The 15,563-nt window shown below is 44.3% G+C and overlaps 1 protein-coding gene across 1 annotated transcript in view; it reads right to left on the reverse strand.

Moving 5' to 3' along the window:
• Positions 1 to 15,563, reverse strand: part of ANO2 (anoctamin 2) — a 364,608-nt gene that overhangs the window by 69,503 nt on the left and 279,542 nt on the right. The window contains exon 18 of the mRNA XM_031936252.1: positions 3,548 to 3,743. Within this exon, the coding sequence (XP_031792112.1) occupies positions 3,548 to 3,743 (196 nt within the window). The remainder of the gene's footprint in view (positions 1 to 3,547; positions 3,744 to 15,563) is intronic.

Genomic DNA, 15,563 nt, shown 5'->3' on the forward strand with positions numbered 1-15,563 from the left:
AACAGAGGGTGTGTGCCAGGGGAGTCTGGAAGTGGGAGGATGACCACCGATGGCTGAGAGGCCAGAAGAGGATTTACAAAGGAGGAGCCCTCAAGAAGCCCTTTCAAGGAGGGTCACTGAGGTCATTTTGGCAGTCACAGCAGCATGAGCAAGGCTGGGGTGGGGCCACACGGGGAGGCTAGGGTGACCGTGAGCTGAGTGGGTCAGCTGGGGTGGAGGACCACAGTGGGAAGAAAGTAGCTGAGAGCTTGAAATGCTAACTATAGCTGCTCTAGGGCCAAGGGAAGCTGTCTGAGGGTGCTGACTGGGAGCAATGTCCCCAAACCCACTGTTCAGGAAAGTTGACTGGATGGGGATTTCCAAGCTAGAAGCCCATTGAAAGAGGCTGAGGACAACGGCATAGGCGTTAGGCTGTGAAAACCGTCCAGACACGTGATGACCAGAGGACAGGGGGAATATGATGAAGGAAGGATCAGTAAACCTTTGTCCAAAAAAGTTCCCCAATACCCACTGCCACACAGTTGGGGAGTGGGAGGAGAAGGAGCCAGGTCTAGAGTTCAAAGCTTCTTTCCACTGGATTCTCAAATTCAGTGGTCCCTCTCTGGGCCCTCTGGGGTACCCAGTCTAAGGTAGACAAGAGCAACGCCCCAGAACAAGGCTCACTGGGGTTCCTGATGGAGACCCAACACACCACTTCAGTACAGATGGTGAGAAACTGACATCAAAGTCACACAAAAGAGATTCACATTTTAGAGGTGGAATCTGAGTCTGAACTTTAGTAAAGTGAGGGTGTAATACTTCCCTTCCTGGCCATGCAGGTTTTGTGAAGATGAAATGGAGTTACAAATTTTATTTTAAGTTTAAAAATACTTTATGAGTATCACTCTCAGAGAGAACAAAATGTACTTGTTAGGATTTTATCTCCTTTCCAGGGCACAGACTTTCTTATGGAGTCCTGGACACTGATTTAACAGCCCAGGGTAGCCGCTTTGGTCTGGGCAAGGAGGGTGTGTCGGTAGAAACAGTGAACATAGCTTCATGATGTGAAAGCTGTGTTACAGCCCATTTTATTTGTGGCTTTAAGCAGAGGAGTTAAGGCCCTACCTCGCACATGGGGAGTACTCACTAAATACTTATTAACGAGTTTCCTATTGTTGCCCACTCAATTTCTCTTTCATCTTTATCACTATCTAGAGCAATGCAAGAGAAGAGAGAGAATGTAACACAAATGAACAGCAAGAAGAAAGGTCGACATCACCACTGACTTCCTGGCCCTCTTTTTCCTACTTCCTGCCCATACACTCAGCCATGTCCTTTCAATTGGCTCTCCTACCTCTCCCTATTCTGTCACATCCTATTTCCCTGCTAAGTAATTTTGCAGACAGCTCCCGTCACGCCATGCTCTTAAAAAAATCCTCAGTGGTGCTAGATCAGGACCACATGGAGTGAGTAGCGGACATTTATTTCTACTCCTGATGTTTCCTCCACGCAGTGGGAGTGTGATTAGTTGTAATGTCTCAGCTTGTCTTCCCCCAGATCAACCATCTCTCCTCTTGGGTGAGAGAAGGAGTAGCAGCTTATCTTATTGTTGAGTCTGGAAGAGGACGCTGGCATTCCTTGCCTAGCCTCTTTTTCTGCCCCTACTTGGAGGGGAGCTAAGGGCCTGCAGGAAGCAGGTGTTCTCCTAGGTCCCTCCAAGTTCTAAGTTCACAGGGCTGGCCCATCCACCACTGCCTGCCATGGAGACAGAATGTCTTTTTGGCTCTTCTCCTAAGCTACTACCTCCCATGTAGCCTTTCTCAGTTTTACAGCTGATATTTTGGCTTTGTCTACACTTGCCTTGATCTAATTTCTCAGCTGGTTCAGTAATCAGGCCAGGAAGATGGTACTGTTTATTGCTGAATGTCCCTGGGAACTCCAGCAAACACTTTTCCATTATCTATGAAAAAAATCGGAGTCCTCAGCCTGGCATTTTAGATTTCCCGTCAAAAAGCAAAACAAAACACGAAAACGTGAGCTGGTTAACTCCGTCGGCCCAGTTTCCCACTCCATCATGCCCCGGATGTGCCCCGGACCTAGAGCCCCGGCACCGGGCTCCCCTGGCGTCCTGCGCATGCTTCATGCTTTCTTTCTCCCATACGCTGAGCTCAGCTCCTGCTCCGCTGGTGTTTAGCTCGACCAAGACTCTCCCAACCACCCAAGTGGCTCATTTGCCACTTTCCTGCATGCCTTTCCTGACCCCCGATCACTCCCTTCAGTGCTGTATTTCTCGCTTGGTTTTCTTTGCCAGGAATCTCCCTCTCCTCCTGCCCGTCCCCTCCTCCCTATATGCGCGCCTGTCTGACTCCCACTTATCTCTGAGCTCTCCAGTTAAATGCCTCTCCCTCCAGAGCCTCCTGAGTCCCCAGGAGCGTTGGATGTTCTTCCAAAGTGCTTCCATAGAATCCTGTCTATCATTAAATAGGCTGAATTAAAATTCTCTGCTTATTTTTCTCAAGAAGCTTATGAAGAAACACAGATAACACTCATAAATATGCACATTCCTGGAAACAGCAGAGCTGCCCCTGAGGATGCTAAGCTGCCGATAGCAACACAGAAGCCAAAGCAAAGTGCTCACCATGGGTAGTGTTACAGTAGAGGCCAAGCAGGGGAAAGGCACAGACAGAACAACTTTCTGGAATTCTCCAGTCATTAGGAGAAGGCTCTTGAGGAGGTGGTTATCCTATCAAGGGTCCGTGAATTAAAGGCATCATATATACCATCAATGCAACCTCCCTATGAGGTTAACCAGAAGTTAGAGTCAGAGAGGGAAATCCCTACATTCAGAGAGGGAAGGGATGAATCCAGGCCACCCAGAATACATACAATGGGACAGGGTCTCGACTGTCAGCCTCCCCCATCCAATAAGCACAAATGCCAAATGCCAAAACGTGGTGCTTGGGCAACAGCGGCGTACAGCTCAAATGACACGTCTGAATATTGAGGCCATTGCATTTTTCTCACTGGTTTGAAGCTTGGGAAGTCTGATATGCCTCTTTGAAGTCTACTGAGTGCCCGGGGAATGTGTGGATTTTCTGGGGCCTCTGACAATACGGGGATAGATAAGACCAATAAGACCCTCTTGGGCTCAAGTATCAAGAGGCTTTCCTCAACTTTATAGATGCTGCTGGGAAAATGAGAGCTGAAGTTCTGTACTTTTTAACAGGAAGTCTGCCTTGCTTCGAGGTTAGGCTAAAAAGAACAGACCCTGTGGTTTATCCTTAGGGGATAGTGAGTGTCCTGTCACATGAGGCAATCAACACAGGCCAGAGGACTTGATCAAGAATGTTACAGGAAGGATTCCCGCCTTTAGGGAAAGCCCTTTGGCAGCCCTGCAAATACACATACATTGTACTTCCCCATTCCTCTAATTAAAATTCACTGTACAAAGCGCCCTGTCCCTCCCTGTCCCATTTCTTTTTTTATTTTGGGTCATTATCACCAAAAGCCTTGCACACACTGACTTAAAGAGGGCCTAGGACAGCCAGAAGATTCGGTGACACAGTACCAATTTTGGTGAGCCAGTTGGCCACAGCACCATAGATCTCGTCCAGGATGAGGATGACCACGAGGTTGATGATGACTGCTGTTGCTGTCACTGTCACCCGGACATTGGAGCGTGTAGCCTTATTGAGAGACAGAGCGGCTGCTGTTGTTATTCGATACACAATCACCCCAAAGACGATTGAGAACGTCAGGGCAATCTGTTTGGGGGAAAACAGAGAAAAGTACACATCAGCAGGCAATTCTTGAGCATCTACTATTTGCTCTGCCCACAGGACCATTTGCTGTTATCAGATATTATTAATCTGGAGTCTTTTGGTGGGTAACAAGGGAGTCTAGATATTATTAGTCTGGAATGTTTGGCTGGGTAACAAACTTTTAGGCAGAGTTCTGAGGGGAGGTGCATTTTCCAGGGGAGGATGTCTTAATTTTTATCAGAATCGAAATGATTTATCACACACACACACACACAGTAAGGATGAACACGCTGGACCCTGTGGAGTGTTCAACATACATGATGCAATTTCTTTCGTGAGGGAGCTTTTGATCTTCTATGGAAATAACATGAACTCCTTTTAAACAAACCATAGTAAATAATGCCCAAGAATGCATTAAATGCTAGATGAAGAGTATTATTGCTGAAGGAACTCCAAGTACATGGGAGCAAGTAAATTTGGGTGGCCAGGGAAGAGTCTGTGGAGACAGTGGGATTTAAAACGGAGTTTTCATGAGAAGAAATAGAAAGCCACTGAAGGTACCTGGGCTGAGAAGGGATGAGTTACAACTTGATAAGTAGAGGCAAGAAGGCTGCTCAAAGGAGAAAAGAGGGAATACATCAGGAGTGAGATTTTAGGAATCTCAGTCCTCAGGATGAACAAAATATCACTGTAAGATTTCTCTACTGGGTGACTTGAAATGGAGGACTCAGATTCCTCATTTGGTTCAGAAATGTCTAGCTGCTGTGCTCCAAAAGGAGGGTTATAGCCACGTGACCCCTAAGGGTCTCCTCATTTCCTCTCTCTAGAACCTAAGAATAATAAGGGCACTTGCTTAGACCTAGATCTGCCCAACAGCCCCTCTTCCTTCTTCTGTCCCCATGTCCCCTCCTGTCCCCATCACAACCAAGAAAGGATCATTTCCAGGAAGAACAAGGATGCTATGAGAAGAACGTGCCCTGAGTAAGCCTCTTAGAGGGGACACAAGAAAGAGAGACAACTGCCAGGTGCATGCCCCGCTCAGAGCAAATTCTAACCTGCTTCAGTCAAGACTTCTTCAAGAAGAAGCCTTCCTTCTTAGGACTCTTTCTGTAAAGGAAACTGTTGAGGTCCTATTTCCTCTGCAGGACAGAGAATGGGCACTGGCTATGAAGAACTAAATAGAAAACGTGGGGAGAGAACATGGCAGGTGGAAGGCTCTCCTGAAAAAATAAGCTGTGCTGGACTACGCGCGCGCGCGCGCACGCACACACACAAACACACACACGGAGCGGGGCAGGAAGGAGGCGGTGAGAGGAGGGGAGGAGAGGCACAGGAGGAAAGGGGAGGGGAGGTGGGGGCCTCTGGCTTGGGCAGTGCTTTGCAAGCAGTGTGAATGACACTCCAGTGGCTTGCCAATGGCTTGCAGATGTGTCCAGGTATGGATGCTTTCAGACCTCTGGTGGGTACCTGGGGTGTGCTGGTGGCAGACTCAGCTCTTCATCCTGATGGGCTTCAAAAACTACCAGTAACTGCCCTATGGGCCGTGTTGTGAAAAAGCAGCCCCTGGTAACGAAGGCAGAAAGGTGGCGTTCTCTGGGTAGAGGAAGGCTGTGTGTCTGGGTGTGTGTGGGTGTGGGGAGAGGAGAGGTTGGATGGGAAAAACACTCTGCGTGAGGCCCCTCTTCTGCTGCAGGGTGGGGGTGGGGAGCGGCAGAAACACCAGCCTCCAGGACTAAGTAGGGACTACTACCGTGTAACTGGGAAAACCTGGACATGACATCACCCCTCTCCAACAATGTAGACATTTTCACTTTCCATTCCTCTGGGATTGTCACTGCCAGACAGTAACGGCCTAGAAAATGTGGTGTGAGATTCTTTTCCCCAAAAATCACTTTTGCAGTGAAGACCAGTGATGAAAGTATTGATGAGGCTGGAGAGGTGAGGGTATTGAGGAGTGAGTGAGTATGTGTGTGTGTGTGTGTATTTGGGGTTGGGATTAGGAGATGGACTAGGGGAAAAAATCAATGGCAAAAACATCCGTTGTTTAGGGTCTTATGGGAGGGACATGGAGGAAGGTGTGGGGAGAAGATCAGCTTCTATTCTTCTCTAAGAGGCCCAGCTGCTAAACTAGAGAAGGAACACTCTTTGCTACTCAAAATATTGTCCAAGGACCAGCTGCATCAGCTGGAAGCTTGATTGAAATGCAGAATCTCAAGCACAACCCCAGACCTACTGACCTGGAACCTGCATTTTAACATAATTCTTTTCCAAATTCAAGGAGCACTATTCTACTTACCCAGGAAAGCCTTCTTTCCCACCGTCCCTTCCTCCCCAGCCCCACTCCCGGCACACTTCACTCAGCTCTCTGATTCTTTGCAGGTTTACCTTCTCTGGTCTTGCTTTCCTATCCCACTATAGAAATCAAGCTCTGAACCTCTCGTTTGGTGTTTCCCAGAGCATTTCAAGATTCACAGAGCTTTCAAGTTGCAGGAACTTGCAGAGCACCAACCCAGCCACGTGACCATTTTGCAGATGAAGAAACAGGCATGGAAAAGTGATTTGCTGAAGTCCACAAGGTGTGGACTACAACCCTACTGTTCTGGATCATGGTAGAAATTTTAAAATCTTAGCATTTAGGAATCATCTACGTACAGTCTTTGGTCTCATACATAAGGAAACTGAAGCCCAAGAGGCAACAATGTGATTGATCCAAGGTCTAGAGGGCATATGGCAGAGCTGAGATGTTAATGGTGATAACATCATCAATACCAGCTGAACCATTTGTGCCTTCTAGATGTCTTTATTCGATGCATATATTCACTAGCACTGATTCTTTTAACTACCATGCAAGATATGCCTTTAATACATGAGATTTAATGATGATTTAGGATTTGAACCCTGCTCCATGGTTCCAAAGTCTACAATCCCATCCTGACATTAGAACCCAGGTTTTCCAGCACTAAATCCAGTATTATTTCCACCACTTGTGGTTACATTATTTATTTACTTTTTCTTTTTTTGTTGTTTGAGATAGAGTTTCACTCTTGTTGCCCAGGCTGGAGTGCAATGGCGCGATCTTGGCTCACCGCAACCTCTGCCTCCCAGGTTCAAGCGATTCTCCGGCCTCAGCGTCCCAAGTAGCTGGAATTACAGGCATGTGCCACCACACCTGGCTAATTTTGTATTTTTAGTAGAGACCAGGTTTCGCCATGTTGGTCAGGCTGGTCTCGAACTCCCGACCTCAGGTGATCTGCCTGCCTCAGCCTCCCAAAGTGCTGGGGTTAGAGGCGTGAGCCACCGTGCCCAGCCCACATAATTGATTTTGTTTATTAAGTTCAATACATATTTTCTGGTTGCTTATTGTGCAAACCACTGCACTGGGTATATTCCATGTTTGTGATCTGTCTCTTCCAACTAGGTCAAAAGGAGGTTTGTCTTGTACCACATTCTGTGCCTCAAGCCACTTCATAGCAGCGCCTCCTGTAGCACCGGTTTGGTAAAGATTCGCTGGTCAGCAGCTCTAGGGGATCTGGCTGCCCTGCACATGGTCATTTTATTATGGTTCCTGTTGCTTTTGGTGTTTTAACATCACAACTTTACTTCTGGGGCATAAACAAAATGCAACATAAGCCAGGCTACAGAGTCCAGAGTCCTACTGACACCAAGAGAGAGACAGGAAAGAGAGGGGGCCTCTGCATCGCCCTCCAGAACTTGCATTCTGAAGCAAAGTTGAGAAAATCATTGCACACATACAACAAAGATGAGCCTAGTAGCAGCTGGATGGAGTCACAGGCCTCTGTTCACGAGCTTCTGGTACGCTCTCAGCAGAGAGCAGGGGGATTAGTCAGAGAAAACTCCACAGAAAAACGTTTTGGGACAGTTTCCTGTGGGAAAGATTGAGAGGAAAGAATAAGAAGGAAGAACTTTCCGGAAAAGGGAAGAGGAGCAAGTAGCAATGCACAAGGCACAAGTAACCTCTGCTGACCCCCAGCATGGCACACAATAGTAGCTCAAGTATAAAAATACAGGCGTGCGCACACACTAGCAACTTCATCATCGACATGGTACGCTGCCTATGACATCCACCTAGTTTATTTACCCATTCAGTCATTCATAAAATGTGTCTTAAGCTCCTCCTTGTGCCAGTCTCACTTCTAGGTCCCAGTAGGAAAAGGAAACAGAAAGCACTACCTTCACAGAGTGGATCTTCTAGTGGGAAAACATAGACAATAAACTAATAAATAGGTAAAATACGTAGTACCTTCAGCATGAGAAATACTGTGGAGACAAAGAAGGCAAAGAGGGTACAGAGATCAGTTGCAATTTAAAATAGGGTGGTTGGGAAAGAGATGGGTGAGGAAGTGACCTTTTACCAAAGACCTAAAGGAAGGATTTAAGGGAAGTGGGCAAGGGGACAGGTGGAGTGGGAGATGGGTGGGCAGCCAGGAGGGGGCCCTGTAGTGTGTGGATGTTGGCTTCCACACCTCAGGAGATGGGAAGGCATCAGAGAGTTTTGAGCACAGGAGGGCTGTGAGTTGGTTTAGGTTTTAAAAATTAGCATGCTGCTGATCCACCAGGGGCAGTGTGCAAATAAGGCAGATCAGTGAAGGGGCTGTGATGAGAATCCAGGCTGTGGAGGAGGATTTCTGATGGTGGACTCCCAATACCCAAGTGTAAGAAAATGACTATCTGGGGCATAGGAGGAAAGCTCAGGCACCTAGCTCTAGAGGAGGGACGTTGCCTCTGACAATCCCCTCCCTTACAAGAAGAAAACAGGAGGGCCCATCTAAAAACGAAACTTTAGCTGAACACACTGGATTGGTGAAGAAAGAGAGAAAGTCCATCTTTGTCCATGCTGGCCTCTAACACAAGGAGGCAGATGAAATAGCACTGGGGCATTTCTTTGCTCTCATCACCCCATGAAAAGCATTCCCAACTGACTTTGTAGATTGGCATGTCTGAAACCTTCCTAATGCCCATGGTCCTGGCATCTTCTGCCTAGGTTCAAGCACAGGGGTGAAGAAAGGAATGAGATGAGAGATACAGTAGGTGTCTATGGCTTACCCTAAGTTCACCACAGAAAATTACTTATTTCTAAGCACCACCCTGAGCCCTTCATCTCATGCTCCACACCTTCTTCTAGGGTAATGCCAAGTCCTTTTTCTTTAGAAAACATCAGAGTGAACAGCAACTTACGGAATGGGAGAAAATGTTTGCAATCTACCCATCTGACAAAGGGCTAATATCCAGAATCTACAAAGATATTAAACACATTTACAAGAAAAAAACAAACAACCCCATCAAAAAGTGGGCAAAGGATATGAACAGATACTTCTCAAAAGAAGATATTTATGCAGCCAACAGACACATGAAAAAATGCTCATCATCACTGGTCATCAGAGAAATGCAAATAAAAACCACAATGAGATACCATCTCACACCAGTTAGAATGGCGATCCTTAAAAAGTCAGGAAACAACAGATGCTGGAGAGGATGTAGAGAAATAGGAATGCTTTTACACTGTTGGTGGATTCCCACCACCAGTGGTGGAAGTGGTTAAACTAGTTCAACCACTGTGGAAGACAGTGTGGCGATTCCTCAAGGATCTAGAACTAGAAATAACATTTGACCCAGCCATCCCATTACTGGGTATATACCCAAAGGATTATAAATCATGCTGCTATAAAGACACATGCACACGTATGTTTATTGTAGCACTATTCACAATAGCAAAGACTTGGAACCAACCCAAATATCCATCAATGACAGACTGGATTAAGAAAATGTGGCACATATACACCATGGAATACTATGCAGCCATAAAAATGGATGAGTTCGTGTCCTTTGCAGGGACATGGATGCAGCTGGAAACCATGATTGTGAGCAAACTACCACAAAGACAGAAAACCAAACACCGAATGTTCTCACTCACAGGTGGGAATTGAACAATGAGAACACTTGGACACAGGGCAGAGAACATCACACACTAGGGCCTGTCGGGGGGTGGGGGGCAGGGGGAGGGACAGCATTAGGAGAAATACCTAACGTAAACGACGAGTTAATGAGTGCAGCAAAGCAACATGGCGCATGTATACATATGTAACAAACCTGCACGTTGTGCACATGTACCCTAGAACTTAAAGTATAATAAAAAATAAAAAATAAAAATAAATAAAGAAAACTGGGATTTTTTTTTTTAAGTGGGAAAAAGAAACGGGGACAAGTTAGTTCAAATAAGGATTTTAAAAAACCAAATAGGCAGGAAACAATATAATGTATTGTCCAATCTGAAATACTTTTGAGAGTTAAAAAGTGCTATTTTTTTTTTTGAGACAGAGTCTCGCTCTGTCGCCCAGGCTGGAGTGCAGTGGCCGGATCTCAGCTCACTGCAAGCTCTGCCTCCCGGGTTTATGCCATTCTCCTGCCTCAGCCTCCCGAGTAGCTGGGACTACAGGCGCCCGCCACCTCACCCGGCTAGTTGTTTGTATTTTTTAGTAGAGACGGGGTTTCACCGTGTTAGCCAGGATGGTCTTGATCTCCTGACCTCGTGATCCACCTGTCTCGGCCTCCCAAAGTGCTGGGATTACAGGCTTGAGCCACCGCGCCTGGCCAAAAAGTGCTATTAATAATTCCCCCTGGTCTGGAAGCTTAAGCCTGGACAAGCTTGAGCACCTGACTGTGAAGGGTGACGTGTAAAGGGGGCTCCCCCCATTCCCACCACTCTGCTCCCAGCTCCTGCCCACATGGGTCAGTTCCCAGAACTTGGTGATGGCAGTTGTGGGACCCCAGGCAGAGTGAGATTCTCAATTAGTTATTGGTTCTGATACAGAATCTTGCATTTATATCAAGATTTGGAGTTGGGTGGGGTTGGGAAAGGGAAGATTTTACAAAGAAGAGATAATTATGTACTATCTGTGGACAATAAAAATATTCCCACTTTCCAGTCTAGCTTTAGGAGGTATCAATGGAATTTTAAAAAAAGAAAAAATTTAGAATTTTGGCAAGATGATCCACCATTGACCCGGTTTTTAGTGTTTGTTGAATGGTGGCCCAGTGATCAATTTGTTGTTGTTGTTGATGATGATGATGATGATGATGATGATGATGACACAGATTTTTCTCTCAGGCAGCAGCTAAGCTCCTAGTTTCAGTGTTCTCCTTGCTTGACTTACCAGTGGCATGTGATACAACTGATTGCCCTGCCCCTTTGAAATGCTTTCTTGACTTCTGGGACTCTGTATTCTCCCCTGTCCCTTTTCGATTCTCCTTTCTGGCCCCTCCTCATGCTCCTAAACTTGAGCACTGCAGTGTCCTGGGACTTGGTCTTTGGACATTTTCTCTACCTACTCTCATTCCCTTGGTGATCTCGTGCAATCTTATAGCTTTAAATGCCTTCTAGTGATTAGGTCTCCAGCCTGGACATCTTCCCTGAACTCCAGATTCATATCCATCATGAGGGCAACTGAGTAAGGAATAACTGCAGATTTTGGGCTGCTCAGGATAAAAGCCTTAGAGTCATTCTTGACTTCTTTTCAGTTTTTTTTTTTTTTTTTTTTTTGAGACGACGGAGTCTCGCTCTGTCGCCCAGGCTGGAATGCAGTGGCCGGATCTCAGCTCACTGCAAGCTCCGCCTCCCGGGTTCACGCCATTCTCCTGCCTCAGCCTCCCGAGTGGCTGGGACTACAGGCGCCCTCCACCTTGCCCGGCTAGTTTTTTGTATTTTTTAGTAGAGATGGGGTTTCACCGGGTTAGCCAGGATGGTCTCCATCTGCTGACCTCGTGATCCGCCCGTCTCAGCCTCCCAAAGTGCTGGGATTACAGGCTTGAGCCACCGCGCCCGGCCCCGACTTCTTTTCAGTTTTATACCACATGATCAAATTCTTTCAGTCCACTTTCAAAATAGAACCAGTATCTGAACACTCTTCACTCTCACCCTGCCCAGGCCACCACACTTCTTGCATTATCACAACAGATTCCTACTTGATCTCCCTCTTCCCACTCTTGCCTTTCTACCAGCATGTTCTCGCCCCAGCAGCCAGAATGATCCTTTTGAAATGTATGTCAGGTCATGTCACTCCCTGCAAAACCCTCTACTAGGGGTTCTCATCTCACATAGAATTAGCCCATCCTTACTGTGGCCTCCTGGGACCTACCTACAGGGCTCCTCATTACTTCTCTGTGTCCCCCTTTGCACTACCCCCTGCAGGGTGCTCAGCGCCAGCCACACTGTGGCTCTTTCTTGCTGTCTCTCCTGATGCCAGGCATTGCTTCCCTTGGGCCTTTTCTCTTGCCGTTTCCTCTGCCCAGAATGTTCCCCCTAGAATATCCATGTGGCTGGTTCCTCCACCTCCTCCAGATCCTTGACAAAATGTCACCTTAATGAGACCTTACCTGACCAACCCATTTAATATATGCATTTTGTGTCTTTTTAAATTTTATTGTGAACATGCAGAAAAATCCATTTTACACACACACACACACACACATACACACACACTGAATAAAACAAACACCAGTATAGCCCAGACCAGCACTGCCAGCAGCTTCGAATTCCCTTCTCCCCAGTACACACACATGGTCTCTCATCCTTGCTGCTCCTTTGGATCCAACCACTGTGCAGAATTTTGTGATAATCATTCTCTTGCTCATTTGATAGTTTTAACACCGAGGTATGCATCCTTAAACGATATAGTTGAGTATTGTCTCTGAACACTATGAGTAGATTCAAACTGTATATATTCTTTCATCTTGTTTTATTCCACCCTTGATGTTATACATAGCTATTAGTTTGCTCATTTTCATGACTGTATAGTATTTAATTGTATAAATATGCCTCAATGTATGTATCCATTCTGGTGGTGACAGGCATTTGGACTGTTTCCAGGTTGAGTTATTATAAACAGGGCTTCCATAGACATCCTTGTACATGTATTTTGCTGCTCATGTACACAAGTTTTTCTAAGACAGATATCCAGGAGTAGAATTTATGGGCCCCAGGATACTTGGACTTTCAGTTTCACTAGATAATGCCAAACTATATCCAAAGTGTTTTTGTTTTTTCAACTTGTACTCCCAATAGTAGAGTTTACGGTGCTCTTTTGATCTATATCTTTTCCAACACTTGTTATTTACAGGCTTTTGGGCATATATGGTATCTCACTGTGGTTTAAATTAGAATTTCCAGGATTACTAATGAGATTGGGTATTCTTTTATAGGTTTGTTGGCCATTTGGAGTTCCTCTTTTGTGAAGTACATATTCATCTTTTTCCTATTTTGTACTGAATTACCTTTTTCCATGTTTTTTAATTCTTTATATATGTTAGGAGTAATTCTTTGAGTTATAGTGGTTGCAAATACATTATCCCATTCTGATAATTTGTCTTCTCACAGAGTTTATTAGGTATTTTATGAACTCAAATTCTTAATTCTAATATAGTCAAATTTACCAGCATTTTATTATAGTTGTGCTTTTGTATCTTGCTCAAGAAATTCTTCCCTACCCCAAGGTTATGAAAATATTTTTTTCTTATATATTTAAAAACTTGATTGTTTTCCCTTTCACAGTTCATCTTTAAAATACACCTAGAATTGATGTTTTTGAGTTGTGTGAATAAGGCCTAGTTTTATTTTCTTCTGTATGGACACCCAACTGTCCCAGAAGCATTTATTGAGAAGTTCATTCTTTTCCCCATTTATATGCAGTGCCACTTTCATTAATCTGGTTCTTGGTTTTCCATTTTGTTCCATTGGTCTAATTATCTCTTCCCACAAGAATATAACATTATCCTACTTATTGTAGTTTTATAATTAGAGTAACATATCCATCCTTCAAGAGTTTGTTGACTATTCTTAGCCTTTGTGCTTCCATATAAATCTTAAAATCAGTTGATCGACTGGACAATCTAAAGACCTTAGAACATTATTGTTCTATTTACTGCCCACCCAACTTACATATTATTGTTGCATATATTTTAGTTCTATCTTCTTTAACTTCATGAAAATTGGCATTATTATTTTTATAGTCAAGGTTCATACAGGTTTTCTCACATATTTACCACTTTAAAAGCTCTTCATTCCCTTCTAAAACCATGGTCTTCCATATGGGATCATATCCAAGGCACATTCTTAGAATTTATTTTAATGAGAGATTCAGTTGATAGCAAACTCTCAGTTTTTATTTGTCTGTAAATTAATTTATCTTTACCACTACATGATATTTTTCTTGGGCACAGAATTCTTAGTTAGAAATTGTTTTGTTTTCAGCACATGAAGAGGGCTTTTCACTGTATTCCAACTTCCAATGTGCTATAAAATATCACTTGTAAGTCCAGGTGACTTTTCTTGTGTCTCATATATTCTATAATTTCACTACGATATATCTAGATACAGATTTTTTTTTACTTTTCCTGCTTGGGTTTCATTGGGATTCTTCAATCTGTGGATTGGCATTCTGCATCAAATTAGGAAACCACCAGTCCTTATATCTCATTCATTACCTGTTCTCTTTCAACCTGTCTTCCATGTTGCCAATTTTTTGTGTCGCTATGCTGTATTACAGATAATTATATCTTATATCTCATTCATTACCTGTTCTCTTTCAACCTGTCTTCCATGTTGCCAATTTTTTGTGTCGCTATGCTGTATTACAGATAATTTATTCCAGCCTGTATAGTTTACAAATTCTTTCTTCAGCCTTGTCTAACTTGTTGTTAAGTCTATCCATGGCTGAGGCAGGAGAATCACTTGAACCCGGGGGACGGAGGTTGCAGTGAGCCGAGATTGCGCCACTGCACTCCAGCCTGGGTGACAGAATCAGACTCCGTCTCAAGAAAAAAAAACTATCCATGGTTGTGTGTGTGTGTGTGTGTGTGTGTGTATACACATATACATACACATATATACATGGCATATAAAAATCATATATATAACAATATTTTTGTTAATTCCTATATATATATTTATTTCTAGCAGATAGAGGTTTATTGGTTAGTTTTCACATCTGCTAGATAATTTTCAAAATAGTTTCTTATTCCTTGTGTATATTTTTAAGTTTGCTGTTTTAACCTGTGACTGATAATTTCAATATCTCTGGTCTTTGCTGTCTGTTCCTGCTGGTTCTTTCATATGGTGCTACAATTTCTTGAGTAATTAGTTGTTTTTGACTGTGTTCTCTTCATTGCCCTTGAAAAATTCTTTTGGTGACTTTTTGAGGCCTGGCATAAATATGCTTCCCAACAGAGAGAGCTTATATTTGCTTCTTCTGGGCACCTGGGAGCCCTACTAGTGTTGGGTTAAGTTCACAACCTGAGGTTCCCTGATCCTCTTACGTGGTGACCCAGGATAGAAAGCCACAATAGGGATTGCCCCTGGCCACTTCTTAAGGACAGAGTTTTGTTTCCCCTTTCCTCCCTTTTCTGCTTAGATCCATAACAATTTTTCTGTAGTCTCATAAGTGGGAAAGGGTGTGTACAGTCCAGTTTCATTTTTACTCTGAACATAGCCCTTTGGAGTTCTGATTTAATTTGGTGAGGACATCCTGTTATAATCCCCATTTGGGGCCATCCGTCATCCCTAATTTCTATCCTGCTTGCTCCCATAAAACCGCCAAAACCAAAGCCTAGGTTTGCCTAGACGGGCAAATGTTCTCAAGGTAAAAGCAGCTCTAGTGCCCAGGAATTTGTTTCCTTGGTCCCCATTTTCCTTTAGATTTTAGCCTCTGGTATAATTTCCTATCCTGTTAGTCCTTTGAGGCTTTAAGAAGATTGAAAAACATATTCATTCAATTTTTTTGGTAAATTTTAGCAAAATGGGAAGTTACAAAT

Source organism: Piliocolobus tephrosceles, chromosome 10 (genome assembly GCF_002776525.5).
Source record: "Piliocolobus tephrosceles isolate RC106 chromosome 10, ASM277652v3, whole genome shotgun sequence".
NCBI lineage: Eukaryota > Metazoa > Chordata > Mammalia > Primates > Cercopithecidae > Piliocolobus > Piliocolobus tephrosceles.